This window comes from Miniopterus natalensis, chromosome 4 (assembly GCF_054644295.1).
Source record: "Miniopterus natalensis isolate mMinNat1 chromosome 4, mMinNat1.hap1, whole genome shotgun sequence".
In the NCBI taxonomy this organism is placed as follows: domain Eukaryota; kingdom Metazoa; phylum Chordata; class Mammalia; order Chiroptera; family Miniopteridae; genus Miniopterus; species Miniopterus natalensis.
The window spans coordinates 69,395,037-69,422,305 of NC_142084.1; the positions used below are offsets into that span (position 1 = coordinate 69,395,037).

General features: G+C 49.9%; 1 protein-coding gene across 1 annotated transcript in view; it reads left to right on the plus strand.

The window, feature by feature from the left end:
• CACNA1A (calcium voltage-gated channel subunit alpha1 A) overlaps window positions 1–27,269 on the plus strand; it is a 163,898-nt gene that overhangs the window by 79,603 nt on the left and 57,026 nt on the right. The window contains exons 10-21 of the mRNA XM_087816760.1: window positions 660–869; window positions 4,150–4,262; window positions 5,456–5,568; window positions 5,708–5,839; window positions 6,139–6,211; window positions 8,045–8,162; window positions 8,297–8,364; window positions 11,590–11,696; window positions 13,322–14,128; window positions 22,714–23,177; window positions 24,684–24,822; window positions 26,340–26,469. Coding sequence (XP_087672886.1) covers window positions 660–869; window positions 4,150–4,262; window positions 5,456–5,568; window positions 5,708–5,839; window positions 6,139–6,211; window positions 8,045–8,162; window positions 8,297–8,364; window positions 11,590–11,696; window positions 13,322–14,128; window positions 22,714–23,177; window positions 24,684–24,822; window positions 26,340–26,469 — 2,474 coding nt within the window. The remainder of the gene's footprint in view (window positions 1–659; window positions 870–4,149; window positions 4,263–5,455; window positions 5,569–5,707; window positions 5,840–6,138; window positions 6,212–8,044; window positions 8,163–8,296; window positions 8,365–11,589; window positions 11,697–13,321; window positions 14,129–22,713; window positions 23,178–24,683; window positions 24,823–26,339; window positions 26,470–27,269) is intronic.

Consider the following 27,269-nt stretch of genomic DNA (forward strand, 5'->3'; position numbering starts at 1 on the left):
TTTCACCTTCTATTACTCTATTAGCTATTTTATTATATTATGTTTGCTATGTATCTCCCCCACTGGAGCATCAGTCCCAGAAAGGTAAAACTCTGTCTGCTAACTAGAGTATTCTGAGCACTGGAGCACAGCCTGGCACATAGTAGGTGCTTCCTAAATGCTTAAGAACAAAAACATGTGCAAGCAGAGCTGATTCATTACTCAGTGATCATTTCTAAAGTGAAGTGTCCATGGAAAACTAGGGTCCTATTCGTGCCTCTTCCTGGAGGCTTTCCAAGCATGCTCCATGTTGCTCTTTTTTCTACTCCTGCACTGGAGGATCCTGAGCAGAGGCTCCTGCCTCATCCTGCCCCACAGCATGACCCCCAGAGTCATCAGATGTCACCAAGACAGGGAGACACAGAAGGTTGGCTCTGGCAATGAGAGCCGTCAGCCTCTCCATTGACACATTGGTTATTTCCAATACCATTATTTGCAGGGACATCTCCTTTTAAGCTTCATCTCTGGAAAGCTGAGCCCTTGGGTCATGATGGTTCCCTTGGGCCAGAGGGCTTGCTCGGGAGGCTAATGGATTCCCTGGCCACAATCATGCCTGGGCCGCGCGTTGGTTCATTTCCTCCACAGGAACACCCTGACATTCTTCATCCTTTCCCTGGCAGGGTCTCCCTTTGCCCGAGCCAGCATTAAAAGTGCCAAGTTGGAGAACTCGACTTTTTTTCACAAAAAGGAGAGGAGGGTGCGTTTCTACATCCGCCGCATGGTCAAAACTCAGGCCTTCTACTGGACTGTGCTCAGTCTGGTAGCCCTCAACACGCTGTGTGTTGCTATCGTTCACTACAACCAGCCCGAGTGGCTCTCCGACTTCCTCTGTGAGTACCACCCAGCCCTGCCCCCACCAGCTCTCTGATCCCTTCCTCGCGCCTTTTTTCCAGTTTTTCTCTGGTAGTATGTGTCCCTTCTTTGGTCCTTGTTGAATCTGCCTTTTCATTTGGCCATGTCTATAACTGGGATTGATGCTGATGTTGCTGCTTCCACAATAACAGGCCCCAGCTTCTTTGGGCCTGAGAGCTGGAAGCTGGAATTCAGGCCACCAAACACTTCTGTGTTCCCTTTCTAAGAGAGAGACATAGGGGTAATGATGCAGAAGGCATTAGAAGGGAAATAGAGAGAGGCAGAGACCGAAAGAAAGCCAGATAGAGATAAAAACATACATGAAATTTCTAGGTGCATCTCTGGGAATGTTGAAATAAATAATTTGTGATTCAGAGATGGGGGTGCCTTAGGGACAAAAAGTAGCCCCATTTTCTCCACTTATTTCTGACTTTTGCTTCTCCCCTCTTTTATCAAACCTGCTTTTTTCCCCTTTCCTCTCCTGCTCTGTTTGACTTCCTTGTGTTTGAAATTCATTCCTTAGAAGATCCCCTCCAACAAATGTGAGAGCATCTTGCTCCCTCAGTGGGTCCCAGGACCCCTAAGGCTTTCCCCTTCTGGGCTTATTCCCATATTCTAAGAATTAGCATGAAATAATATCAAAAGTGGCCAGGTGGGGTTGAGGAGAAGCAGTGAAATGTAGGGAGACCTTTGACCAAGATTTTTAAAAGTAAAGAGCTTTGAGGAATCAACAAGAGTCATGGCTGGGTAGTGAGGTAGGCAAGTGGATGCCCTGGCTCTGGCTTGTAGCCCCTGAGTGAGAGCTTACCAAAATCATTTTGCCTGATGGCTGTCCTGTTCCTGCATCTACTGGCTTATCTGACTTAGGTCTGTGGATTCTCTGCCCTTCTGACATTGTTCAAAATTGTCCTAGACAGCCACTGGAGACAGTCGAATCTTCAGCCTAGAGAGGCCTGGGAGCCTGGTCCAGGTCACTGTCTCCTTGTAACCCTCATTGTTTCCATTCACATTGGCTGACCTTCCCAGGACACACCCTAGGGTCCAGTTCTCCTTCCAAGAGCCCTGACCTAGTTCCAACCTTAGTAATTACTGTAATCCCCCTGGAGTCTCTTACAAATGAGGACTCTACTTCTAGTCTTAACCTCCTCTGATAGTCTATTTTTAATCTCCCATATTCTCCCCACTAATCACCTTGATCTGTCTGTCCTGGTTCAGGAAGAGAGGGTTGGAACTTTCTGCCCTGGGCCTTTGTGTCTATAAAGGTTCTTAAATTATCCCCAGCTGAGAAAACTGAGACACAGAGAAGTTAAGTAGTTTTCCCAGGGTCACACAGCTAGTTCATGGTGAAGTCAAGATTTGAACTCAGACTCCAAGATGGCAGACAGGTGGCCTGGGTGTCAATGCCTGCCTCTAACTTGCTCTCTGACCTTGGACAAGCCATTAACATATCCATTAATTGAAGACATCTTCAATTAGAAAACAGTCTTTTATTTTATGTTCCACTAAGAAAGGAAACAATGCTGCTGTTTAAACTAGGACATGCCGATTTTAAGATACACCCCAATTTCAGAAATGTCAAAATGTGAACAAAAATGTGTGTCTTAAAATCGATGTAGTAGTTTCTCTCAGTCTCAAATTCCTCATCTGTACTTGGTGGAAATTAGATTCAATGGCCCAGAAGTTTCTTCCAGACCCACCAATGCCATGGTCCTGTGCATCAATGACTATCATGTTTCCATGGGAACTGGGGAACAAGCTTCTTGGAAACTTAAGCCCTCCCAGAGTTGCTTCTGGTGGTTCTAGGAATGCACCAGATGCTATGGACAGACTTCCTTCACTGATATTTTGGTCCTGGAGGTCCTAGAGACCCTAGAGTTTCCCTCAAACACTGGGAGCTCCCTGAAGTCCCGGAAACTAAGGGAATGTTTTGACAGGAATGAGTGCACAGGACCTTGAGTCAGCTCAGATCATCTCTTAAAAGAATGATATAGCAAACACCCTTGACCTTCAAACGGAATTAGCTATGTGACCCAAATTGAAATTCTTGGAAGTGTGAGTCCTCTGTCTTCCCTTTCTGTCTGCTCTCTTCCCCTCAGAAGCCCTCGTTACCTTTCCCTTCCGTCCATTAGGTGAGTACCCATGCCCTTCTTGCCCCACTAAGAAGCCCTCTCAGAAAAAGACCTAATATTAGACATTTCTTTGCCAGTGCAAAAAAATACCCATGTTTTCTCTCCCAGAAGCATTTGCACTGTTATGCTTTCTCACACAACAACAAAAAGGCTTTGTCTTGCTCAAGACTTTTAGACATCAGCAAGATAGGAGTTCCAGGGGACATCAGAGAGGTTTTCCAAGTTGGGAGAAAAACTGTGCCTTAGATTGATTCCCTGTGATGCTCCAACTAAATCTCTTAACACAAGGGACTTACAAATAGGACACTGTTATGATTTCCACTTTCCCTTGGAGCTCAGGCATATAAAAGTAGATTAATCAGCCCTGGCTCGTGTGGCTCAGTGTTTAGAGCATCGGCCCGCACTAGGGGGTCACGGGTTTGATTCCCAGTCAAGGGCACATACCTGGGTTGCAGGTTCGATCCCCAGCCCCTGTTGGAGTGCATGCAGGAGGCAGCCTATCAGTTGTCTCTCTCACATCGATATCTCCCTCTCTCTCTAAAAATCAATGGAAAAAATACCCTCGCATGAAGATGAACAAAGAAAGAAGTAAATTAATCATAATTCTTAGATTGTGATACACTGGCATCATAGGGGGGCCATCGTTATTTTGTTAGTTAGCCAGTTAGTAAGCTATTGTTAGTTAGGCAGTTAGTTATTTCATTTGTTGATTTGCTCATTAGTGTTTAAAATGTAGTAAACTCCCAGGAACTCACCACTCAACACAAAACCTAAGGTCTTGGCAATGATCTACATCCAACCCTTCTCATCAAACCAAAGCAACACCTGAAAGATAAAGACCCGCTGAAGTTTATCTCACTCCTTTTAAGATTGGTCTGGGTAGGTTGGTTGGCGGGTGGGGGACAGTTGTCACTCCTTCCCATTAACAGAGGTGAAACTGAGTTTTGTGGAAAGGTAGCCTTGAATAATCTTTGGCCAAGGACACTAACGACTGTCCTCTCTCCCTTTACGCCAGGCCAGGCAAGGGACAGGATTGGGATTAACAGGAAAGTCAGAGCCATCTGACTTTGTAAACCCTTCCCCCTCAACAAAACTAACCTTCTCTCTGTTTCCTCCCTCTCCCCTGTAGACTATGCAGAATTCATTTTCTTAGGACTCTTTATGTCCGAAATGTTTATAAAAATGTACGGGCTTGGGACACGGCCTTATTTCCACTCTTCCTTCAACTGCTTTGACTGTGGGGTAAGTGCCCTGGTTTCTAAGGAATTCATTTCTCCAGCATGGCTGACACTCAGGGACACTGGAAAGGGAGAGCACCGCCCCTGGGTATGAGAGGCTCAGCTAACTGCAGCAGGAATGAGAGGACCATCTCAAACACTGGGTATAGGCTCCCAGGCTGTCCGCCACTGCCAGTGAGAGGGGCAATGTATGGACCTTCTTTGGAAAGTGGGGGGACCTGGCCATGCCACCACTGGGGATTGGCGCTAGAGAAACCCACACAGATGCCCAGGAAACACATACAAGCCTATTCTGAGCGGCCCTGCCTATAATAGTCCCACACCAAATGATCCAGATACCCCTTTGCAGTAGAATGGGTCAGTGGTGGCGTGGCCATGCAGTGGAATTCTCCGCAGCAACGAAAAGCCACCCTCCACAGCTGTGCCCATGGACTGTACAATATTGCACAGAAAGAGGCAGGCAGTGACCAAAGCAGACCATACGGGGTGTGCCGTTCTGCTCATCAAAGTTCACATGGACGGAACTAAGCTGCATTGGTTAGGGATGATACTCAGATACTTTAAAAAGACAGAGACCTCAAAAATATTATGGTAAGTGAAAGAAGCTGGGTACAGAGGTCACATATTTCGTAACTCCGTTTCTATGAAATGTCCAGAAGAGGCAAATCCATAGAGACAGAAAGCAGATCAGTGGTTGCCAGGGGCTGGGGGAGGGGGCATGGAGAGCGACTGCTCATGGGGACAAGGTCTCCTTTGGGGATGACAGAAATGTTCTGGAACTAGATAGAGACGATGATTGTACAATATTACACATGAATGTTACCACTGAATTGTGCACTTAAAATGGTTAATTTTGTTATGTGAGTTTCACCTCTATCTTTTTTAAATCAAGGAAATAGTTATTACAAAATTCAGGACAGTGGTTATGTCTTAAGGGGTCCCCAGAGGCTCCTAGGGTGCCAACATGTCCTGTTTCTCACGTGGGTGGTAGCTGCATGGGCACTCACTTGGTAATGATGTGTCTCAGGAATTCTTTGCTCTCATCAGCTCTTAATAAAAATAGAGAAGGGATGAGAGGGGCCTGAGACCCACACCCTGCTTACATGTGAGGGTGGGAGTTGGGTTGGGTTCCTGCAAGATTCAGGCCAGGGTGTGTTTGCAAGGACTGTGGACACGAGAGCAGATCCTGTGTTCTAGGTTATCATCGGGAGCATCTTTGAGGTCATCTGGGCCGTCATAAAACCCGGCACATCCTTTGGAATCAGTGTGTTACGAGCCCTCAGGTTATTGCGTATTTTCAAAGTCACAAAGTAAGTCTTTGGGGGTGGGGAGGACGGGCGTGGGGGCCAGGGGGGTGGGGCACCTCCAGCATGTTGAGAAGGTGGGCTCAGCTGCCGCCACCCAGTCCCAGCCTCACCCCCCGCCCCCACCCCCGGCCTCTGTTGGCAGGTACTGGGCGTCTCTCAGGAATCTGGTCGTCTCTCTTCTCAACTCCATGAAATCCATCATCAGCCTGTTGTTCCTCCTTTTCCTGTTCATCGTCGTCTTTGCACTTTTAGGAATGCAGCTCTTTGGCGGCCAGTAAGTGCTCAGCAGCTTCTCCGACGTCTGCTTCCCTGGGGTCTGGCCCAGGCACCCCTTCAGCCCCCACACGCCAAGCTCAGAGCCTCCAGAGACTCAGGCCCACCTTCATCATGCCGACTGCCCTTGTGGCCTGGATGCCCTGTGCACTCACCCAGACAGGCAGGGCCCAGGGTACCACTCAGGTGTCCTCTGGGGGACAGAGATGCTGGAGATGTTGCCCTGGAAACAAGATGCTGAACCATGCCTCACAGTGCCTGGGGCAGGGCCAACGGGAAATGTTTGCCTTCTCCCCACAGGTTTAATTTCGATGAAGGGACTCCTCCTACCAACTTTGACACTTTTCCAGCAGCAATAATGACAGTGTTTCAGGTACGACCTTCACCCAGCCCCACACTGTACAGGGCCACACAAGAAAGCACCAGAGTCCAGAGGCAGGGGGACGGGAAACATGGGCAGGAGCCTTTATGGGGTTTCCATAGGAAGGAGTAGAGGAGGCAGGGTGAGCAGGGTGAGGATTGGCTAATTTGGATAGTTTCAGCGGGTTCTGGGGTGTAGATGCTTTCCTGAGTTGTCTGGCACCTGGCCCTGGGGTGATTTGGGGAAAGAATGCTGGCCTTGAGTGTGAGAGCCTGATAGAGAAGGTGGCTGAGCGCCCTGGCGGGTTTGCTCAATGGTTAGAGCATCGGCCTGCGGACTGAAGGGTCGTGGGTTCCATTCCGGTCAAGGAGGCAACCAATCGATGTATCTATTTCACATCAGTGGGAAAAATATCCTTAGGTGAGGATTAAAAAAAAAAGTAACAGGTATTCAAGATATGTTTCATTGCCACCCCAATAAATTTAATAAAAATAAATAAATAAAAATTAAACAAAAGAGAGAAGGTGGCTGAGGTATCAAAGCAGCAGAATACAAAAAATAAAAGACACAGCTGCTACACATCCTCTCCAAGACATCCCACTCCTGTGTTCCAGAACAAAGATACTCACCCTGGGCAGTGCCTCCAAACCAGGTTCTGCACCCATGTGGGCACATGACCTGAGGATTGGGACTGGCCCAGCTGGGAGAGCCTTTCTAGTGGGTTCTGTCTCTTTGGAGGACAGTGTATGGAAAATGGGACTTCATTCCCGCCTTCTCCTGGGGGGGGGGTTCTAAATAAGATCCCAAGATGGGGGTTGGAAAGAGGACCATCCATGAAGCAAAGTTCTGAGCCCTCACATAAATGATTCAATAGTAGTAACCACCACCCACAGATCCTCAGCACAGAGGTTCTGGCCCAAGAGCAATTCTGCCCCCCAAGGCCACTTGAAAGTGTCTGGAAACACTTTGGGTTGTAACCCCAAACATGGAGGTGGGTGCTCCTGGCATCTAGTGGGAGGAAGCCAGGGCTGTTGCTCAACACTCCACAGTACGCAGGATGCCCCGCCCCAGATGTCAGCAGTGCCGAGGCCAAGAAACCCTGGGTTAACACATCAGCATGTCGGGAGTTCTTTCACATTTACTTGATCCTCGTGGAAATACTATGAAGGAGGAGAGTGAAATTTTTTTAATGAGTGTGTGGATACCACACATGTGTCCTCTCAGTCTTTCCGTGAGCATCAGCCCAATTTCTGTTTGCCAGCACCTGCTGGCAGGGCCTTCTCTGGTCACGAGCACCTGCCCTGCCCCAGGCACAGCAGCCCAGAGGACCAGTGAAGATGTTACTTAAACAACAGCAATTTATTTCTCACAGTTCTGGAGTCTGGAAGTCAGGTCAGGGTGCCCACAGGGGTGGTTCCTGGTGAGGACTCTTCCTGGCCAGCAAGCAGGCCTTCTCGACAGGTCCTTACATGGGGGAGGAGAGCCAGAGAGAGAATGCCCAAGCTCTGTTGTGTCTCTTCTTACAAAGGCACTAATCTCATCACCTAGGGCCCCACCCTCATGAACTCATCTAACCTTAATTACCTACCATTTCCAAATAGCATTGCATGAAGGCTTAGAGCGTCAATGTATTTATTTAGGGGGCACGACTCAGTTCCTATCAGATCCCCATTTATATCAGGGAAACAGTTACAGAGGTTCATGACTTCCCCAGGGCCCCCTTTCCCTAGAAGCTGGGCTGAGAGCCCCTCACTGCAGGGACAGGCAGGTTTGGGCCCCACAGCTGCGTCTTCCAGGGCCCATGGCTGAGAGGGGGTTGGCTGTGTGTTCCTCCCTCCCTTTCAGATCCTGACGGGCGAGGACTGGAACGAGGTCATGTACGACGGCATCAAATCTCAGGGCGGCGTGCAGGGCGGCATGGTGTTCTCCATCTACTTCATCGTGTTGACACTCTTCGGGAACTGTATCCTCCGTGGCGGGACGTGGGGACATACCTGGGCCTCGGACGCGCCCAGATGGGGGCATGAGGGAGGCGATCAGGAGACCCACATACTCAGGTCCCAGTGACATTGCTTTCCCTAACTCTGGCGTCCAAAGACACCCTCCTGAACGTGTTCTTGGCCATCGCGGTGGATAATTTGGCCAACGCCCAGGAGCTTACCAAGGTGCAGTTGGTGGGAGAAGGTTTCTCTGGAAAAGTTACCGCCTGCTTGTGGCAGATCAGGACTGTGCTGGGCATGCGGGGATGGGGACAGGGTCAGAGTGTTTGCCCCGGATGCACCATACGAGGGAGAAGGCGCCTCCTCCCCACGCAGACTGTGCTAGTCAAGTGGATTCTATGGCAGAGGAGGTGGGAGGGGGTGAGGCACCGGGTTTCAGGAAACAGATGGCAAACTCCACCGAGAGCCTGTGGATAGGCAGTGGGCAGTGTCAAGGGACCTCCAAGGAATGGTGCGGCCCCCACCCCAGGCTCGAGGGCACTGTACTGTCACTCTAGAACTGAAAGAGTGGGACAGATGGAGAATAACCTACACAGGGTCCTGGGGCTTGATGTCCATCCCCGTGAGCTGGCTGGACATCATTGCTGGTTGGTAGCAATGAAGAATTCTGATACTCATGGTGCCAGGCATTGCTGTTATCGCCTTTTTGCAGAAGGGAAAACTGAGGCTCAGAAAGGCAGTCACTGGGCCCAGCTGGCATGAAAATAGCAGCTGCTATTTATATAGCATCACACTGTGCATTGTCAGGTGCTCAGCAGTTTTTGGTACACATTAAGTGCTCAATAAAAGGAGCCTTTGTTAGTCACTGGGCACAAGCCAGGCCCCAGACCTAGAGCTCTCATTTTATAGAACGGGTAAAGGGAAGGCTGGAATTCGAACCCAGAGCTGGCAAACTCCAGAACCCAAGTTCTTGACTCACACACCCTGCTACTTTCATTTGAGCCCAGCTGGGCAGGTAATGATAAAATAATAATAGCAACCACAGAAAGTGTAACTGCCACCAGCAAACATAACAGATAGGGAGTTACTGTTATCCCTATTTCACAGATGGGGAAAATGAGACCCAGGAAGGTTAAATGACCTCACCACATAACTAGGAACTGAAAAGGCAGAGATGTGACCCCTCAAAGATCAGAAGAGCAGAGGAAATGAAATGAAAAGAGAATTTTGGAGGTTGGGAGTGAGAACCATCTGTGTGAGGAGAAGCCCAGTTTTATCTGTGGTCACCGAGAAGGAATTGTCTGGGCAAAACCTGGTGCCAATGCCACTTTGGGCAACCTTGGACTCCCTGGGAGTCAGGCCCACCACATACAGGCCAGAGGAGGCAACATTGTTCTCAGTGACACTGCTCACATCCCTGGGAATGCCCACAGGCAGGGCCACGGGGATGGTTGTGCAGGTTGTGCACTGCACAATGTAAGCTGAATACCTTTTTACAATTTGGGGGAGGGGGGTCAGCAACAAAGGCATGTTAGGAGCTAGCAGTGATTTGCCCTAAACTTTGCGCCAGCAGCCCCATCAATTTAAGAGAATGTGTAGAGTCTTCCTCCCAGCCCAGGAGGACCAGGCCTGGGGCCTCCCGCAGCTTCATGGCCCCAGTGCCTCGAGGTGTTCAGGATGTGTTCATGGAACTGAACCGAACTGAGCAGACCTTGCCAACCCTCCATCTGCCGGCCCTGGCAGGAGGGAGAGAGAGTTTCCCAGGCCCAGCTCCGACTGGGGAGGAAACGGAAGTCTCCACCACCCCAAACACACAGCCCTGGGCCGGGCCACCATGGAGCCTGCTGGCATGGCTGCTCTGGGGGCCGATCCAGCCATGAGCTCATCCAACTCATTGGGGAGAGGGGACACTAGGAGGGTGGGTGAAGGGGAGGGAGAAAGGCAAGCTCCTCACCTGTGAAGTGTGGACATTCTCCAGACTCACATTCTTTCCTTCATTTATTCCACAAGCATATCTTAGCATTTAATATATGGCAGGCACCCCACAAGCCCCTGATATGTTTTTAGCTCATCTAATGCTCACAGAAACCCCCGGATGCACCTTCTCAGAGCTTTTGTCATTCATTCAAAAGCATTTATTGAGCACCTACTGTGAGCAAGGCCTGGTGTAGGAACCAGGGACACAGCCATAAACAAAATAGGCAGAAATCCCTGCTCTCATGGGTCTGCTATTTGAGTGAGAGAAGCAGACAAGAAATAAATTTGTCAGATGGCAATATGTACCAAGGGAAAAAGTGACCTAGAGAAAGTCAGAGAGAGCTGAAATTTTAGATGAGGATTGGGAGGCACAGAGAGGTTACGAGGCTTGCCCAAGGTCACACAGCAATAAGTAGTGGAACTGGGATTTGAATCTAAGTGGGTCTAAAATTTGTGCTCATAACCATGTGTACTGGTGCTTAAACTTGAGCGTGTTTCATACTCACCTGGGAGCTTGTTAAGAATGCAGGTTCTAGGGCCCTACCCAGGTTCTTTGGGAAGCCTGGGAATCTGTATTTGCAGTATTTCTGAAGTAGGCAGTCCCTGGGCCCAGCTCTGAGAAATGCTGGATGTTGTGCCAGGAGGAAGGGAGGCCTTGTGAGACCTGGGGGCCTGGCTGGGTCCCACCTCCATGTTCTCGCTGATGGAGAGTGTCCTGATCTGATTATTTCGGAGGTGGTAAGATTGCTTCTTGCCCCAGAGATCCCAGCACAGGGATCACATGACTTACTGGTGGGTTCACCTCTGGCCATTTCTTTCTCGTTGCCTTTTCTTTGCTTTTTCTTTGTTGGCTTTTCTGTTTTACGAGTGAGGCCCTGCATGAAGTCTGAAGAAGGATTTAAGGCCCCAAAACATCTTTTTCTGTATGTATTTTTTAAAACATCTTCCCCCATCCTCCTCCTTTTTGAACCTAACCTGCTGAGAATATAAGCTCCTCCCAATTTCCTTCTGGAGGCTGTTGGCAGTGCATGGGATGGGCCCTGGGATGCCAGATTTTTCTGCACATGGGGACTAGTCAGTGTTGTTGTGTGTGTTTTCCAGTCTTGGTTCAGAGAGCTTACATGGCCTGGAAAGTACAGTAAGAGGAAAATCTTTGCATTAATTTCCAGCTCCTTGAGACAGAGTGCAGAAAAATCCCCACTGTGAAAAGGGAAGGGAGTCTTGTTCCTTTTCTTCTTCTTCTGGTTGTATGCTAACATAGGGTTAATAATGAGCTGGGCCTGTACATACAGGGGATAGCAGTACACTAGGCAGCTGTTCCGATTGCCTTGGCCTTGGCTCTGATTGGTCAAAACCAAGGCCAAACCTGTTTGTAAATATTCCCAGAGTTGCCCATGATAAGCAGTAGGGTCAGAAATGAGGCCCCAAGGCCTAGTTCAAGTTTTGTAAACAGGGATCCCATGTACCTTTTAGGATGAACAAGAAGAAGAAGAGGCAGCCAACCAGAAACTCGCCCTCCAGAAAGCCAAGGAGGTGGCAGAAGTGAGTCCTCTGTCCGCGGCCAACTTGTCCATAGCTGTGTAAGTGCCCTGGCTCTGGCTGGCATGCTCCTGGGCCTCCACATCTTCCCAGTCAAGGATTTGGGGCAGGAAACAGTCCTTGACAGGGTTGAGCTTTAGGAAGAGGTACTTTTGCCCTCCCACTCATTTTCACACAATAAATAGTTAATAAGCACCTACTTACTGTGTGCCGGGCACATTCTAGCCGCTGGGGATACAGCATTAACTGATGTACTGAGTGCTAGGGATAGAGAGAGTTGAGATTTTTAAATATAGTTGTCAGGAAAGTCTTCACTGAGAAGGTGACAAGGCCTGAAGGAGAAAGGAGACATGGGGGGACCTAAAGGAAGAGCATCCAGGCACCGGGCAGTGGGGACATCACATATAAAGGCTCTGAGGCAGCAGCATGCACCGTGTATTTAAGAGGTCAGTATGAGTGAGCAAGCGAGGAGAGTGGGAGGAGATGAAGGCAAGGAGGTGACAGGGCAGATCATGCAGGACCTTGTGAACCATGGGCAGGACTTAAACTTTTGCTCTGAGTCAGGTGGGAGCCCTGGAGGGTTCTTGAACAGAGGGACAGGACCTGACTCAGGAGTTCACAGGCTCCCTCTGGCTGCTATTCCCAGGGAAACAAACTGGGGGTGAGGGCAGGAGCCAGGAAACCAAGTTGGAGATGACTGCACTGGTCCATGCAAAAGAGATAGTGGTGGCTGGATCAGAGTGGTGACCGAAGAGGTGATGGATACAGATGAATTCTAGGCAGATCATGAAGGTAGACTGGACAGAGTTTGCTGGTGGATCAGAGGTGGTGAGAATTAAGGTGTCTTGATAGAAGGGAGGTTTGTTGACACCAAGATTCTTAATTGTGCCTCTGTGGGGTGCCCTGAGGATTGTGGAGCAGTGCATCATGGAACAATGGGGAGGAGGCTTTCTTTCCCAAAGTAGAAGGAGGTGGCTGGGAGCGGGGAGCCAAAGAAGGTTCATGTTCAGGCAGCCTATGGAAGGTCAAGGTCTGTATAAAACTATCAGTGCACACCAAACCCCTGAAAAAATCTGATACCCCAGGCAGAGCTCCAGCCTCAGCAGCATTCCCAGCAGCAGGCCTGCCGCTGGCTGCTTTGCTCCAGCATAAATAGGCACTTCCTGTAGACTCCTAAGTGCCCACTCAGGCTCTCCTGGAACCCCTAGACCTCCTATGACCTAAAACTGAAGGGTCCTGCAAGCAATACAGGGGCCTCTGGAACCTGCTCCAGGCCAGTGTCCATTATGATTGGCTGAGTCAGAAGTTAAAATATTTTAAACATCAACAAGCCCTCCAGGGAGTCATGTGCTATAATATAAAGAGGACGATGGGGACACCCACCTGGGCTGAGACCCCCATCAACCCAAATGCCCAGCTAGGTGGAGATAAACATTTTGTATCTGGACTTAGATGCCCACCTGGGCCAAAACACCTATAAGGCTGAGATATCCAGCAAGGTTGAATTTTCCACACAGTTGAGACATATACTTAGGCCAAGAGCCCCAGCTGGGAGATGCCCACCTGAGACAAGACGCCCACCTGGGTTGAGACTCCCATAAGCCCAAGTGTCCCATGCAGGTGCGGTGCCCAGCGGTGCTCTAACCCGTGCCCCCTTCCCTTGCAGGAAGGAGCAACAGAAGAACCAGAAGTCAACCAAGTCCGTGTGGGAGCAGCGGACCAGCGAGATGCGCAAACAGAACCTGCTGGCCAGCCGGGAGGCCCTGTACAACGAGATGGACCCCGACGAGCGCTGGAAAGCCACCTATGCGCGGCACCTGCGGCCCGACGTGAAGACCCACCTGGACCGGCCGCTGGTGGTGGATCCCCAGGAGAACCGCAACAATAACACCAACAAGAGCCGCGCGGCCGAGCCCACGGTAGACCAGCGCCTGGGCCAGCAGCGGGCCGAGGACTTCCTCCGCAAGCAGGCGCGCTTCCACGACCGGGCGCGGGACCCCGGCTCCGGCGGCCTGGACGCCCGGCGGCCCTGGGCCGGCAGCCAGGAGGCCGAGCTGAGCCGGGAGGGGCCGTACGGCCGGGAGTCGGACCACCACGCCCGGGAGGGCGGCCTGGAGCCGCCGGGGTTCTGGGAGGGGGAGGCCGAGCGCGCCAAGGCCGGGGACCCCCACCGGAGGCACGCGCACCGGCCGGGGGCCAGCCGGGAGAGCCGCAGCGGGTCCCCACGCGCCGGCGCCGACGGCGAGCCCCGCAGGCACCGGGCCCATCGCAGGCCGGGCGAGGAGGCCCCGGAGGACAAGGCCGAGCGGAGGTCCCGGCACCGCGAGGGCGGCCGGCCGGCCCGGGCCGGCGAGGGCGAGGGCGAGGGCCCCGAGGGCGGCGAGCGGAGGCGGCGGCACCGGCACGGCGCCGCGGCCACCTACGACCCGGACGCGCGGAGGGAGGACAAGGAGCGCAGGCACCGGCGGAGGAAGTAAGTGGCGGCCGCCTGGCATCTGGGCAGTAGTAACAATACCGCAGTAATAACAGTCCCCGTGGCCCTTGCTATACGCCTGGCACTGCCCTGCTCAACTCGGTCTTCTCAGCAACCCCCTGAGATAGATCCCATTGTCATCACCCCAGTGCGCAGATGGGGAAACAGGTGGAGCGACTTGCCCAAGGTCACACATCTAACAAGTGGCCTTGAACCCAGGCCATCTGACACCTGATGGTCATCATGCCCTCCTGCATCTCAAGGAAACTCCACAGAAACTCTCCCCCAGACTTACCCGGCTCTTCCAAGCGCTTGCTGTGTGACCTTGGGCAAGTGACTTCACAACTCTGGGCCTCAGTTCCCTCTATCTGTAAAATGGCATAGTGGAATCTAAAATGGCATAATGGGTCATTGCAGGAATTAAATGAGGTAATACTCGCAAAGGGCCTGAAGGTGCAGCTGGCACAGTGCTTGGTCAGCTGAGACCATTTTTAGCTGTTATTGATCCAGCTGTCTTTTCACCTGACGCTTTTCCTAAGGGGATTTTAAAAGCCACTCTGGGTCCTCATCACTGAACGGGGAACAGGGCTCAAGGCTTTCAGAAGCATCTTCCGGGCTGGCACTTTACCCAGGTACAAACAGCAGCCTCTTTTTCATAACATTTTGGAACACTCCTTAGAAGGTCCATGTAGCAGCCCAACAACTTACATGTTAAAACAGACATTATTCTTTTATTAATGTCCCGTTAGTCTTCTTTTATATCACCATTATGGCATCATATTGATTTTTTAAAGTTGTGTTGAAGTGGGTCTGTTACATGACATACGCAGCAGGCCAGCACTTAAAATCAGATGTGTGCGTGAATCCCCAGGGATCTTGCTGAAACACAGATCCTAATTCAGTAGGTTTCAAGTGCAACCTGGGAATCTGCATTTCTAAAGAGTTCCCAGATCTAGGGACCACACTTTAAGTAAGAGACTCTAGAGCACAGAGTGACGTAATTCTGAGACAGGCAACTTCGCAAAGTCATCAGGAATGCTACAGGTACAAATGCCGGCTGACTCTGGGTTGTGCGGACAACTTACATAACACAAGAACATTGCCATCAGTGTGGAGATGTTCCAAAATGGGGGCCTCCGGGCCAGTGTCTACTGTGATTGGCGGTCTCAGAGTGAAGCTCCTTATGAAATCGAGTCTAGCCTTCCCTAATTTGTCCAATAGTTGCATTCAGGGGAAATGTGATGTATATTTAAAACATGCAAAAATACTTTTTATTCTCATACAGAAAACACAGTTAGGGTAAAACTAAAGGCACAGATCATTGCAAGCAGAATTTTCACCTGTGTGAGGGGCATATGAAAGTCATGAAGGAGATGGACTAATTCTTCCCCAGGTGGAACTGCCCTGCATATGCTAAGATATTAGTGTACCTGCATCCCGCTTCCTAAATGCCCACAGTGCCCCCTAATTATTATATCATTAGGTCTCCACATATTTTCACAACAACCCCCTGAAAACCATTGTTCCAAGTCATTCCTGCTCTGGGGTTTTCTCTTACAGGTTTATTCATTCATTCCTTCAGTGTTTACTAAGTGCCTACTATAGTCTAAGGCAGGCTGTGGATTCAATCAAGTAATTGCGGGTAATGGCCATGCAGGTAACAGGCTTCCGAAAGGAACAGTTAGAGAAGGAAGGGAGGTGTTCCAAGCTAAGAACAGCATGTGCAAAGGACCAGAAGGAGGCCAGTTTGCAGTTTGCATTTTGGAGGGTGAGGAGAGACAAAAGGTTGAAGGGACAGTGGTGGATCAGCCAGCAGGGCCTTGAGTCCTCTCGGAGCCATAGGAGGCCCCTGAAGTAATTTTAGGCAGAATAAAGTATTCAGTACAGGACTGCCTAATTAAGGACCAATGCATCACTGTTGCTATTATTACTACTAATATAACTATAAATATCATTTTTAGTATTCTATGTGCTCCCATTATTGAAGGAGGCAGAATGAGAGGGACAGAATGGCAGCACAGCCTGATGGCGAAGGGCCAGGACTCTGGAGCCAGAGGTCACACTCCTGCCCCATCATTTCCTGGCTGTGTGACTTGCAGTATATCACTTCCCCTCTCTGGGTCTCTGTTTCCCCACCTCCAAAGTGGGGATAAGTGCAGTACCTACCTCCTAGGGTAGACATAAGATTCAAATGAGTTAGTATATGTAAAATGCTTTAAATAGTGCCTGGCTTATAATAAGTGTTCAGTAAATGTTAACTATTAGGATGAATATTATTATTAAACTCTCAGTAGATGTTAACTTTTTGTTGTTGTTAATCCTCACCCAAGGATTTTTTTTCCATTGATTTTGAGAGAGAGTGGAAGGGAGGGAGGGGGGAGAGAGAGTAAAAAAGGAGAGAAATATCAATGCAAGAGAGAGACCCCTTGATCAGTTTCCTCCCACATGCACACAGAAAAGGGGCCAGGGACCCAACCCACAACCCAGGTACACTCCCTTAACTGGGAATCAAACCCTCGACCCTTCAGTGCATGGGCTGACACTCCAACCACTGAGCCACACCGGCCAGGGCTAGATGTTAACTATTTTTATTAGTAGTGGTGAACACTCAATAGGCATTAGCTATTACTATTATTATTAAGACTCACAGACATTAAAAAACAACTTAAGATCATAGTCTTTAGATTGTTCACTCACTCTTTTTACAGATGGGGAAACTGAAGCCCACAGAGGAAAAGGGACTTCCCTAAGGGCAGCCAGCTACCAGTAGAAGTATGAAATTCCACAGCTGGCCTCTGTTCCCCCCTCCTCTCCAGAGAAAGAAAGTACCTCCCACTTCTACACACACGCTCAGCTGGTCAGGCTCTATCCTAAACCAGGGTGGCACTGCTAACTCCCTTGTTAATAGGCATGTCAAACGCCCTGGCCAGGAGAGGCGTTATTCATTTGGCTGATAAAAAGGTTCTAATGCTCGCTGGAAATAAAACTTCAGGCACTTTTTACAGAAAAAAGTCCAAGATTGAGCCATTCATCTGCTTTAAGAAAAATAAGAATGACAAAGTGAGAACTTTATTCAAGAATATAATACAGTAAAAAGACGTTTCGGTTCCATATTACAGCGAAGCCAGTGGCCCTGCCTCAGAGGTCTGCCTCCCGCATTTTTCCTCTTGTCGTTCCTTGGGCCTTTTCCCAGACACACTCTGTGTTTTTCATTCTCCAGAATACTGATAATATATATGATTGTTTTCTTTCTGTTCCCTCTGCTTCCCGCCATTTCTACTTCACTTCATCTCGTTTCCCCAGCTTTAAATCTCTCCCTCCCCTAAAGCTTTCATTGGCTCACCCCAGTGAAAAGTGAGTGGAAGCAATTCTGTTTCATATCATTCAATAGTTGTTGGCCTCAGGTCCCGCACAGCAGGCAGCTGAACCCAGTGGCACCCCAGGGTGACCAAAGTGAGGATGGAGCTTTCCCTGACCCCCAGTTAAAACCTGGATCATAGAGTGTCCACCACTCACTCCAGTAGTGGGAGGACTCTGCTAGATCTGACTGAGCACAGGAGACACTGCCAAGACCTGTACCCCACCCCCCAGAATTAGCATCTCGGCTCTTTGCCTCTTAGTTCTACCTGCTCTCATCACCATGACAACCCACTGCCCAAAAGGAGCAAGAATCGAGATACTGAACTTCTGAGCCTCACAGCTTATCCTGCATGGGGAAGTAGGGGTGCTTCATCCTTTAACACCCTGATTCTTATAGTACCCCCACTGGGCCTTAGCCAGTACCTTCAACAACCCCATTCCATGTACCCCAATGTATCTGTCACCCCTATTTTCTTCATTGAGTGGCATCGTATCTTAAAATCTCTAGGACTAGAGTCCAGCTCAGCCCCTTCCCAGCTGAGTAATACTGGGCGAATGCCTTTGCCTCTCTACGCCTCAGTTTCCTCATCCTTAAAATGGGCTGATTCTAATACCACCTCCAGTGGTGGTAGTTGTGGGATTAAATAAGTTAATACATGTCAGTCCTTGGGACAGTGGGGGCACAAGGAAGCAGGACCACCCTCTGGGTCTGGGGCCTGAGCATGCCCCAGGCAAGATGTCCACAGCCCTCGTCAGAGGGATGCTGAAGTGATTAGCTGGCAAAGGGATGTGGTTCAGGACAAGCATTATGCAACCAGCTGCCAATTAAGGGCAAAGGATGGCGAATCCCCAAGAGGAAGGGGGGAAGGGGCCTGACTTCAGAGTTTTCTGCCCCTTTTAGGTTCTCCTTGGAGACATTTAGAAATGAAACCTCTTGGAGATTGATAGTGGGCTGCTGCCAGCTGAGCTTGTTAAAACTACAAGACAGAACAAGGCCTGCCAGTCCCCTTTTCATCTGAACAAGGGGCTCGTGGTCCCATACGTGAGGCTGTACCTCTATCATTGTGGTCCCAACTGCTGTGTTATTGAGTACACCTTCTCTGGATGGTGGCCAAAGGATTTAGCTCAGCCTGCTTTTTGATAGGGATCTCTATTTTTATTTTAATCCTCACCTGAGGATATTTTTTCCATTGCTTTTCAGAGAGAGTAGAAGGGGGAGAGTAAGAGAGAAACATCGATAGGAGAGAGACACATTGATCGGTTGCCTCCTTCACTCATCCCTACCTGGGCTGGGGATCAAGCTTGCAACCGAGGTACGTGCCCTTGACTGGAATTGAACCCGGGACCCTTCAGTCCATGGGGTGACGCTCTAACCACTGAGCAAAACCGGCTAGGGCAGGGATCTCTATTTTTAAAATATATAGAGAGCCCGGCCGGGCGTGGCTCAGTGGTTGAGCGTTGACCTAGGATCCAGGCGATTGGGATTCGATTCCTGGTCAGGGCACATGCCCGGGTTGCGGGCTCAGTCAATGACGACTCTCTCATCATTGATGTTTCTGTCTCTCTCTCTACCTCTCCTTTCCTCTCTCTGAAATCAATAAAGATATATTTTTTTAAAAAAATAAAAATTTTTAAAAAATAAAATATATATAGATATATATATATTCCCAGCCAGGTTTCCATCTGATGGACAAACTTTTACAAGAGCACCAGCAGTGGGTTAACATTAGGAGCCCATTTGTGGGCTGTGCAAGACAGTGAAGAAATACTGGTTTCAAATTTATTTCATTTAACCCGCACCATTACAGCTGATGCTCACTGTCCAGGCACAGGGTTCGTGTCCCAGAGCTACTGGCTGTCCTCGGTGTCTGGGGTCCCTTAGCTGTAGAACACCCTCTGACCTCTGCCCCCATCTTCACAGGGCCTTCTCCTCTGCGTGCCTTCTCCCCTTCTCTTCTAAGGACACTTGTCCTTGGAGTTAGGGCCGACCCTAATCCAGGATGATCTCATCTCATGATCCTAACTTAATTACATCTGCAGAGACCCTTTTTCCAAAGATGACATTCTCAGGTCCCAGATGGACATAGTTTTTTAAGGGGCCACCATTCAACCCACCAGAGTGCAGCCTCTAACTCCACCCCAAAACTCATGCCCATCCCATGTGCAAAATACATTTTCCCCATCCCACTATCCCTGAAAGTCTTAACCTATTACAGCATCACTCAAAAATCCCAAATCTCATCACCTAAGCTGGGAATGAGTGAGGCTCTGAGTATAGTATAACCCATTTGGAGACAAAACTCCAGAAGCTAGAAAACAAGCTGTCTGCTTCCAAAATAGAATGTTGAGGCATGGGGTAGACATTCTTAGTCCAAAAGGGAGAAGTTAGAAGGAATAAAGGGTGACTGGTCCCAAGCAAGTTCTAAATCCATCAGGACAATTCCACTGGATGGCAAGGCCCAGGAGTAACTCTCTAGCCCTCAGCTCGCTCACACATTTATTCCTCACAGTGACTCAATAAGTTTCCCATGTTCTTGTTACTGGTGAGAAACAGGCTCTCACTGGTGACTACAGAGCAAATCAGCACCAGGATCTTCGTTTTCATCTCTAAGTTACAGGGAAGGTCTCCTACCATTATTTCCATTTCAAAGGTGAGGGATCTGAGGCTCAGAGAGGCTAATCAAACTGCAGAGGGTCACGTAGCTGGTAAGTGGCATCACTGGGACTTAAACCAGGTCAGTCTGTCTTCAAGGTGTCAATTCATGACCTACTCACGTGCCAGAGAAGTGAGAAATTCTCCTGGGCCTGCCCTTCCTGTGCATCCTCAGAAAGACAAGTCTAAAAATAAAACACCTTGTCTCTCCTCTGCTTCCTAAACACCACCAAGGCCTTTTGCAAGTTCAAATACAAAAACAAAATGAGGAAGATGGTGCCGGTGGCTTAGCCTGTGGGAGGCCCTCCAGGGAGGCCAGCTTTTTTTACTTTTAAGCATTGGGTAGATTTAGGCTTCCAGATTGGGCCTGGGGAACCAGGCCTGTGCTGTCTGGGGGCTTCAGTTCCTGGAACTGCTTTCTAATCCGGGCAGTAAATGAAAGGGGTAACCTGAGTGCTGTCTTTTGCCCGCTCTGGTCTCGAGTGACTGTATGTGATGGTGATGGCCTGACAAAGCCATTTTCTAGTATGACAGCTTGTCCAGGCCTCAGTTTCCCCATCTGTATAATGGGAGCAGTCATATCCCAGCCTGATAGGACTGTTCAGGAAGTTAATGAGTTGAGATAGAACAGTGCCAAGGATTCCCACACCCACCAGCTATGGGCTAAGCCTCTGGGAGGCCTCAAACTGCTTCATAAGACAGGTTCAGTGTCAGGTAGGGTCAAGAATATGGACGCTGGAGCCGTGTTGTCTGGGCTCCAAACTGGCTCTGCCACCAACTGCCTGTGTGGCCCTTGACAAGGCCCTTCTTGTCTCTGGGCCTTGGTTTCCTCATCTGTAAGATAGAAATAACAATACTGCCTACTTCCCATGGCTATTCCAAGGAGTAGATGAGCTGATAATGTGTAAAATCCCACACACAGCAAGGACTCAGTCAGTGTGAGCTGTTACGAGGACATGTGGAGGGCACAGGTTGCAGAAGCAAGGGTTGCCTTTAAGAAGAGCCAGAGAGGCCGGCGTGGCTCAGTTGGTCGGAGCATCATCCCGTACACCAGAGGGTGATGGGTTAGATTCCTATTCAGGGCACATGCCCGGGATGCCGGGTTCCATCCCTGGTTGGGGCGCATGTGGGAGGCAACCAAACGATGTTTCTCTCTCACATTAATCTTTCTCCTTCTCTTTCCCTTCCTTTCTCTAGAATCAATAAAAATTTAAAATTAAAATAAAAAGTCATGGAGAGAATTCTTAGACTGCAGAGCCCTCTGGAGAGAGGAGTCATGGAGATTATATACAACAGAGGTCCTTTGTTTCTGGGAAACAGACTTGGCCACGGCCAGTGCCCAGGGATTGGGGGACAATGAGGTCCCTTATCTGAGGATCGAGGGTCCAGAAGGGGGTGTGAAAGCAAGCAGACCACACTGAGGGGCCAAGCCCTTAGGGAGGCAGCTAGGGAACCAGGTCCACCTGGATCCAGCAGAGCAGAGCAGGGCCTCGCAAGGACAGGCATGCAGTGAGAGGGGCCTTACAGGCCCCAGACGCCAGCCACCCTCACCAGGGCCACGGCCCCTGAGGGTCTTTGCCAAGCTGGGTGTGAGTGTGCAGATGGGAGGACACACAGACTGAAGGGAGGTCTGGATCTGTAGGACTTCTGGGCCTCAGTGTCCTCATTTGAAAAATGGGACATTTATTTATCATCTGACAGGAAGTGACCAGGCATTTGCCTGGCACTATCTCATCCCCCCGCTCTCTACCTCTAGCTACACCAGCCTCCTGAAACTCACCAACCTTGTCCCCACCTCAAGGCCTTTGAACTGGCTGTTCCTTCTGCCTCAAATGCTTTGCCCACCAAACTTGTATCCATGTGAGAAATTATCCCATTCGTTTACCAGCGCTGTTGCCTTGGGCAAGAGACTAACCTGTGTGAGCTTCCGTTTCCTCATCTGTGAAGTAGTGCTAGTAACTGTCCCTCCAGAAGCTGAGGATGAAGGGGCTGTTCAAGTCCATGCTCAGAACAGTACCTGGGAGTTTATGTTACTCAAGTGTCTGCTGTTACTGTTTCTATTGTTATTTTGTAATATGTTTACCTGCATATATTGCCTGCTTCCCCTAAGTGGAATATTGGGAGGGGACAAACATACTACAGGCATTTAAAGCCCGGAGACATCCCCACCCTGAAAGAGATGGTGTCCCCTTGTCTACTTTAGCCACTCCTGGAAACACTGTGTCCCCAGTTCTGCCTAGGAGCTAATGGGGGACAAGCAGGCCAGTCTAGAAGTTTTGGTTGGGTGGGTGCAGGCTCTGGCAGAAAGTTCTTTTTCCCTCTTATTTCTCGTGCCCCAGGAAACAGCCATCCTGGCAGGAGAAGCAGCAGCTGAAATCTGGGGAGGTGGGCAGTGACATTACATGGGGATCAAGAACCTCAGTGCCCGGCACACTGGCCGGCTTCGGGACACGCCTCTCAATGTCCGAGTTGTACGCTCGCTTGATCGTGTCTTAGGCAGGATCCAGAAATGTTCTCTCTGTGTTATTCTAACTCAGTCATGAGTTCTTTTTCATTGGCCTGCCTTCCACAGAGACACCCAGGGCTCCGGGGTACCCGTGTCGGGCCCCAACCTGTCGACCACCCGGCCGATCCAGCAAGACCTAGGTCGCCAAGACCCGCCGCTGGCCGAGGACATCGACAACATGAAGAACAACAAGCTGGCCACTGCAGAATCGGCCAGTCCCCACGACAGCCTCGGCCACCCCGGCCTGTCCCAGAGCCCAGCCAAGATGGGGAACAGCACCAACCCCGGCCCCACAACGGCCCCATCTGCCACGGCCACCAATCCCCAGAATACCACCAGTCGCCGGATGCCCAACAACCCGGGGAACCCCTCCAACCCCGGCCCCCCCAAGACTCCCGAGAACAGCCTTATCGTCACCAACCCCAGCACCACCCAGACCAACTCAGCTAAGACTGCCAGGAAACCCGACCACACCGCGGTGGACATCCCCCCAGCCTGCCCGCCACCCCTCAACCACACCGTTGTCCAAGGTGAGACTCCACCCTCGCATGTCACTGGGCGGGGACCAGCGTCCCTGGGCTCAGTCCTAGAGGCTCAGCTGTGTGACCCTGGACAGTGACCCCACCACTCTGGCCTCAGTTTCTTCCTCTGGAAAATGGGTGTTCCTGTAGTTTCTGCCCCACAGGGCTGCTGGGAACATTAAATGAGATAACATGCGTGCAGCAGCCGGCCTGTACATGCTCAGTAGGGCTAGTGATATTTCCTGCATCCCGAATCCCCTCGGGAGAGCCAGGAAGCCACCATATTTGAGGAGCAGTGGATTCTTCTGGTGGAAATTTGGGGAAGTCAGATGATTCTCTCAGCCAGCACTGTCCAAAGAAAAGTGACACAGGCCACATAAGTAATTTTAAACTTTCTGGTGGCCATGTTAAAAGACAGAAAGGGGGGGGGGGGAGGGAGGGAGGGAATGATTGAAAAATATAAAAGAAATACAAGTAGGTAAAATAAACTAATAGTAAATTATATTTAATGCAAAATGTTATTTATATCCAAAATGTTACCATTCAACACGTGATCAATATTTTTTAAATTATTAATAAGCTATGTAACATTCTCTTTCCCGCACTCAGACTTCGACATCTGTGTGCTTACAGCACACCACCGTCAGGATTAGCATGTTTCATTGAACAGCGCAGGTCTAGGCCCTTGAGGTATCGGTAGTTCTTACGGCCCCCCACTCCATCCCCCATCTGAGATTGGGACCAGGGAAGCACTAGGAATTTGAAGGTGACCCAGTGAGTTTGTCACTTCCTAGAATAATAATAGTAACCCAGTTCTCCTAGTGTCAGTTCTGTGCAAGAGGTTTTCATGAGTCTGTTCTGTAAATGCACAGTCCCATATGGTGGATCTTGTCATTGTGCCCATTTTACAGATGGAAAAACTGAGACTCAGGGAGGTTCAGTCTGCCTGTGGACATATAGTGAGGTGAAGTTACAGAATCAATGTTGGGAGGGTGGTAGCTCCTGGCCCTGGTCAGGAGAGGGATGTTAATGGGAGGGGACCCTGCAGTTTGACAGTAGGTAAGCTCAGTATCCCCACCTGTAAAGTGGGATATTGGAACTCACCCTGCCTGCCTTCAAGTGACAGTCTGAAGAGCATCATGAGATGGAGGCAGGACTGTGTTAATATCCTGTGAGGGTCCCTCCAGACTCAAGGCTATAGAGTAGTTGAGAGCAGGCACTCTGGGGCCAGGCTGCCCGGGGTTCAAGTCCCAGCTCTGCCACTTCCCAGGTGTGTGACCTTAGGCAAGTCACTTTGCCTCGCTGTGCCTCAGTTTTCTCATCTGTAAAATGGGGAACATAAAGTAGCAACCTCATAGCGTTATGTGAGGATTAAACGGCATAATATGGTGCCTGGCACATAGTGTGCACTTTATCAGTGTCAGCTGCTTACTGCCTGCTCTGGGGAGTGAACAGGAGCCCAGAGGCTTGTGGAAAATCGTGGCGGGAGCCCTGTGTTGGTTCTTGTCCCAACAGTGAACAAAAACGCCAACCCAGACCCACTGCCAAAAAAAGAGGAAGAGAAGAAGGAGGAGGAGGAAGACGACCCCGGGGAAGACGGCCCCAAGCCCATGCCCCCCTACAGTTCCATGTTTATCCTTTCCACGACCAACCCGTGAGTACGACCCACAGCTGGGGCGGAGGGAGTCAGGCCAGGCCAGGGGGGGGGGGGACCTCCAAGACCACCCTTAGTCAAAAAGGGACCATTGAGCAAATTTTTTAATAATGCCCTTTTCTTGAGTCACATAAGATAGAAATTTGTCATAAAGTACTGATTTTGTTGGAAAAGACCCACTCCTGCCATCAGCTGGGAAATCTTTGTCATAAATATCCAAATCTCCACTGTCCATGATATGAGAGAGGCCCCTTGCAAGTGGCCCCTTGTGCAGTCACTCGCCTAAGGTCACTCGACAGCCTGTACAACCGGGCGCGGCGGCCCCTGACTGACCTCCGCGCCACCGGGGTTTGCGCTCTGAGCGCGCGTCCTCTGCCTGCGCTCCACGGCCCCCGTCACGGGCGTCCTCGAGGATGGATTATTTAGGAGAGAAACCTACCACGTGCATGTCGTGGTGACTCAGCATTATTTTAGGATTACGTTTTTCCAAAGGGTATTCCTTGAAACTCTGGTCCCTCAAAATGCTTCTCAACAAAGAATCATGTCAAATAAGCTGGGGGGAAGCGGTAACTGCTTTCTACAACTGGCCTGTTTGGGGCTCACCCTGTGCGTTTAATTTTATTTGGTTGACATTACCTGTTTTACTAGAGAAATATTTACGTGGTCCTTACTTTGTGCCTGGCATGGTTCTGAGTGCTCTACAGATTAAAAAAAAATAATAATCTCATAATAATCCTATGGGAGTGGTACTATGCTTAGTCCTATTTGACAAATGAAGAAACCGAGGCCCAGGAAGGTGAAGTCACCTCCCCAAAGTTAGACAGCAAGCAAGTTGGGGAGCCCAGACACAGACTGACTCCAGCATCCCTGTTCTTTATCACTCATTCCTACTGCCATTCATACAACCTATGACATATTTATTATTTTTAGCTCCACTTAAACTGTTAAGTGCTTAAGTATTATCTATTAGCATATTAAAGGCTCTAATAAGGCTTGTAATTCATAATTTAAGTAACTAACTTTTGGAGCCCCTATAGTTAACTCTTTGATCCCCACCTTCTTGTGAGTTAGGCCCTATTGTTATGGCCACTTCACAGATGAGAACACAGAGCAGGGAAGTAACTTGCCTAAGGTCACTGTACTCATTTTGTTTTAAAGAAATATGTTTAAACCAGAGTTGCCCAGTTTTGTTTAACCATAGGCCATTTTATGATCTCCTACAGAATCAAGGACAATCCAGCCTGGGAATCAGATGTTCCAAGAGGGTTGTTTGGGAGTGATAAGAACTTATAAACAGGGCATGTGAATATCTTCGCTAGTTGAGGGCCCCCTACCTTCTTGGGATGTTAGGACCCTTGTGCACTCCCAGATGTAGGCGCTTGATAGTTTGCTGGGCGTGGGACTTTGGGAGTGAGAGATCCCAGGTAGTGTTAGATGACATAAGGGTATGACAGAAGGAAAGGGCTTGCGAGCCCATGGTCTGAGTGAACCTCTGCACGCCCGTCTATTCCCAACAGCCTTCGCCGCCTGTGCCATTACATTCTGAACCTGCGCTACTTTGAGATGTGCATCCTAATGGTCATCGCCATGAGCAGTATTGCCCTGGCGGCTGAGGACCCCGTGCAGCCCAACGCACCACGGAACAATGTGAGTCCCACCCAGCATCCCCTCCCCAGCCCAGCTTCTCTGCCTTGGGCCACTTTCTCCTGCATCCAAAAGCTCATAGCCAGGGTGGAAGGGATGCTGGTCAGGAGGGGAAGTTCCAGTTCTTTGGGGATGTCCTGGAGAGTAGGATCCTTGAGGAGGCGGTGGCTCTATGCACCTGGTGAAGAAACAGTAGCCCAGAAAACTAGAGTCCCTGGTGCGAGGAGTGAAGTTCACAGAATGTGGGGTTGTACTTTCTCTGCAGAATGTAGGGGGTACTCGGGCAGGGGGTGCTCCAGAGGCAGCCAGGTCTCACCAAGCACTCTTCCATTTCAACAAGAAGTTTTAAAAAGGATTATTTTCACTCAGAAACAACCTAAATTTTTAGCTTTTTGGGGAACTAAAAAGCTCTCTTTGGGCAGTCGAGGGTCTGTGAACAGCCCCTATTAATTGAGCACTTGCTGTGTTCCAGGCATCACCCCAGGGCATTTGGCATGCAAGCCTTCCCAAGTATCCATATTGGATAGTTGGGAAAACAGGCTCAGGGAAGTTAAGTGACTGGTCCAGGATCACACAGCAGAATCCCAATTTGATCTACCCTAGAGGTCCCGCTACTTTTTTTCCAACCATCTCCCTTCACTGAGCATCTACTCTGCGTCCAGCCCCCCTTGAAGCCTGCTAGTTAAGAATCAATGTGTGCCAGTGGTTGAGAGGGGAAACTGAGGCACTGGCAGGCAAGGGTGTGGCAGAGGCTGGACTGGCAGTGGTACCTACTTCCCCAGCTCCTGTCCCCATCACTCCCC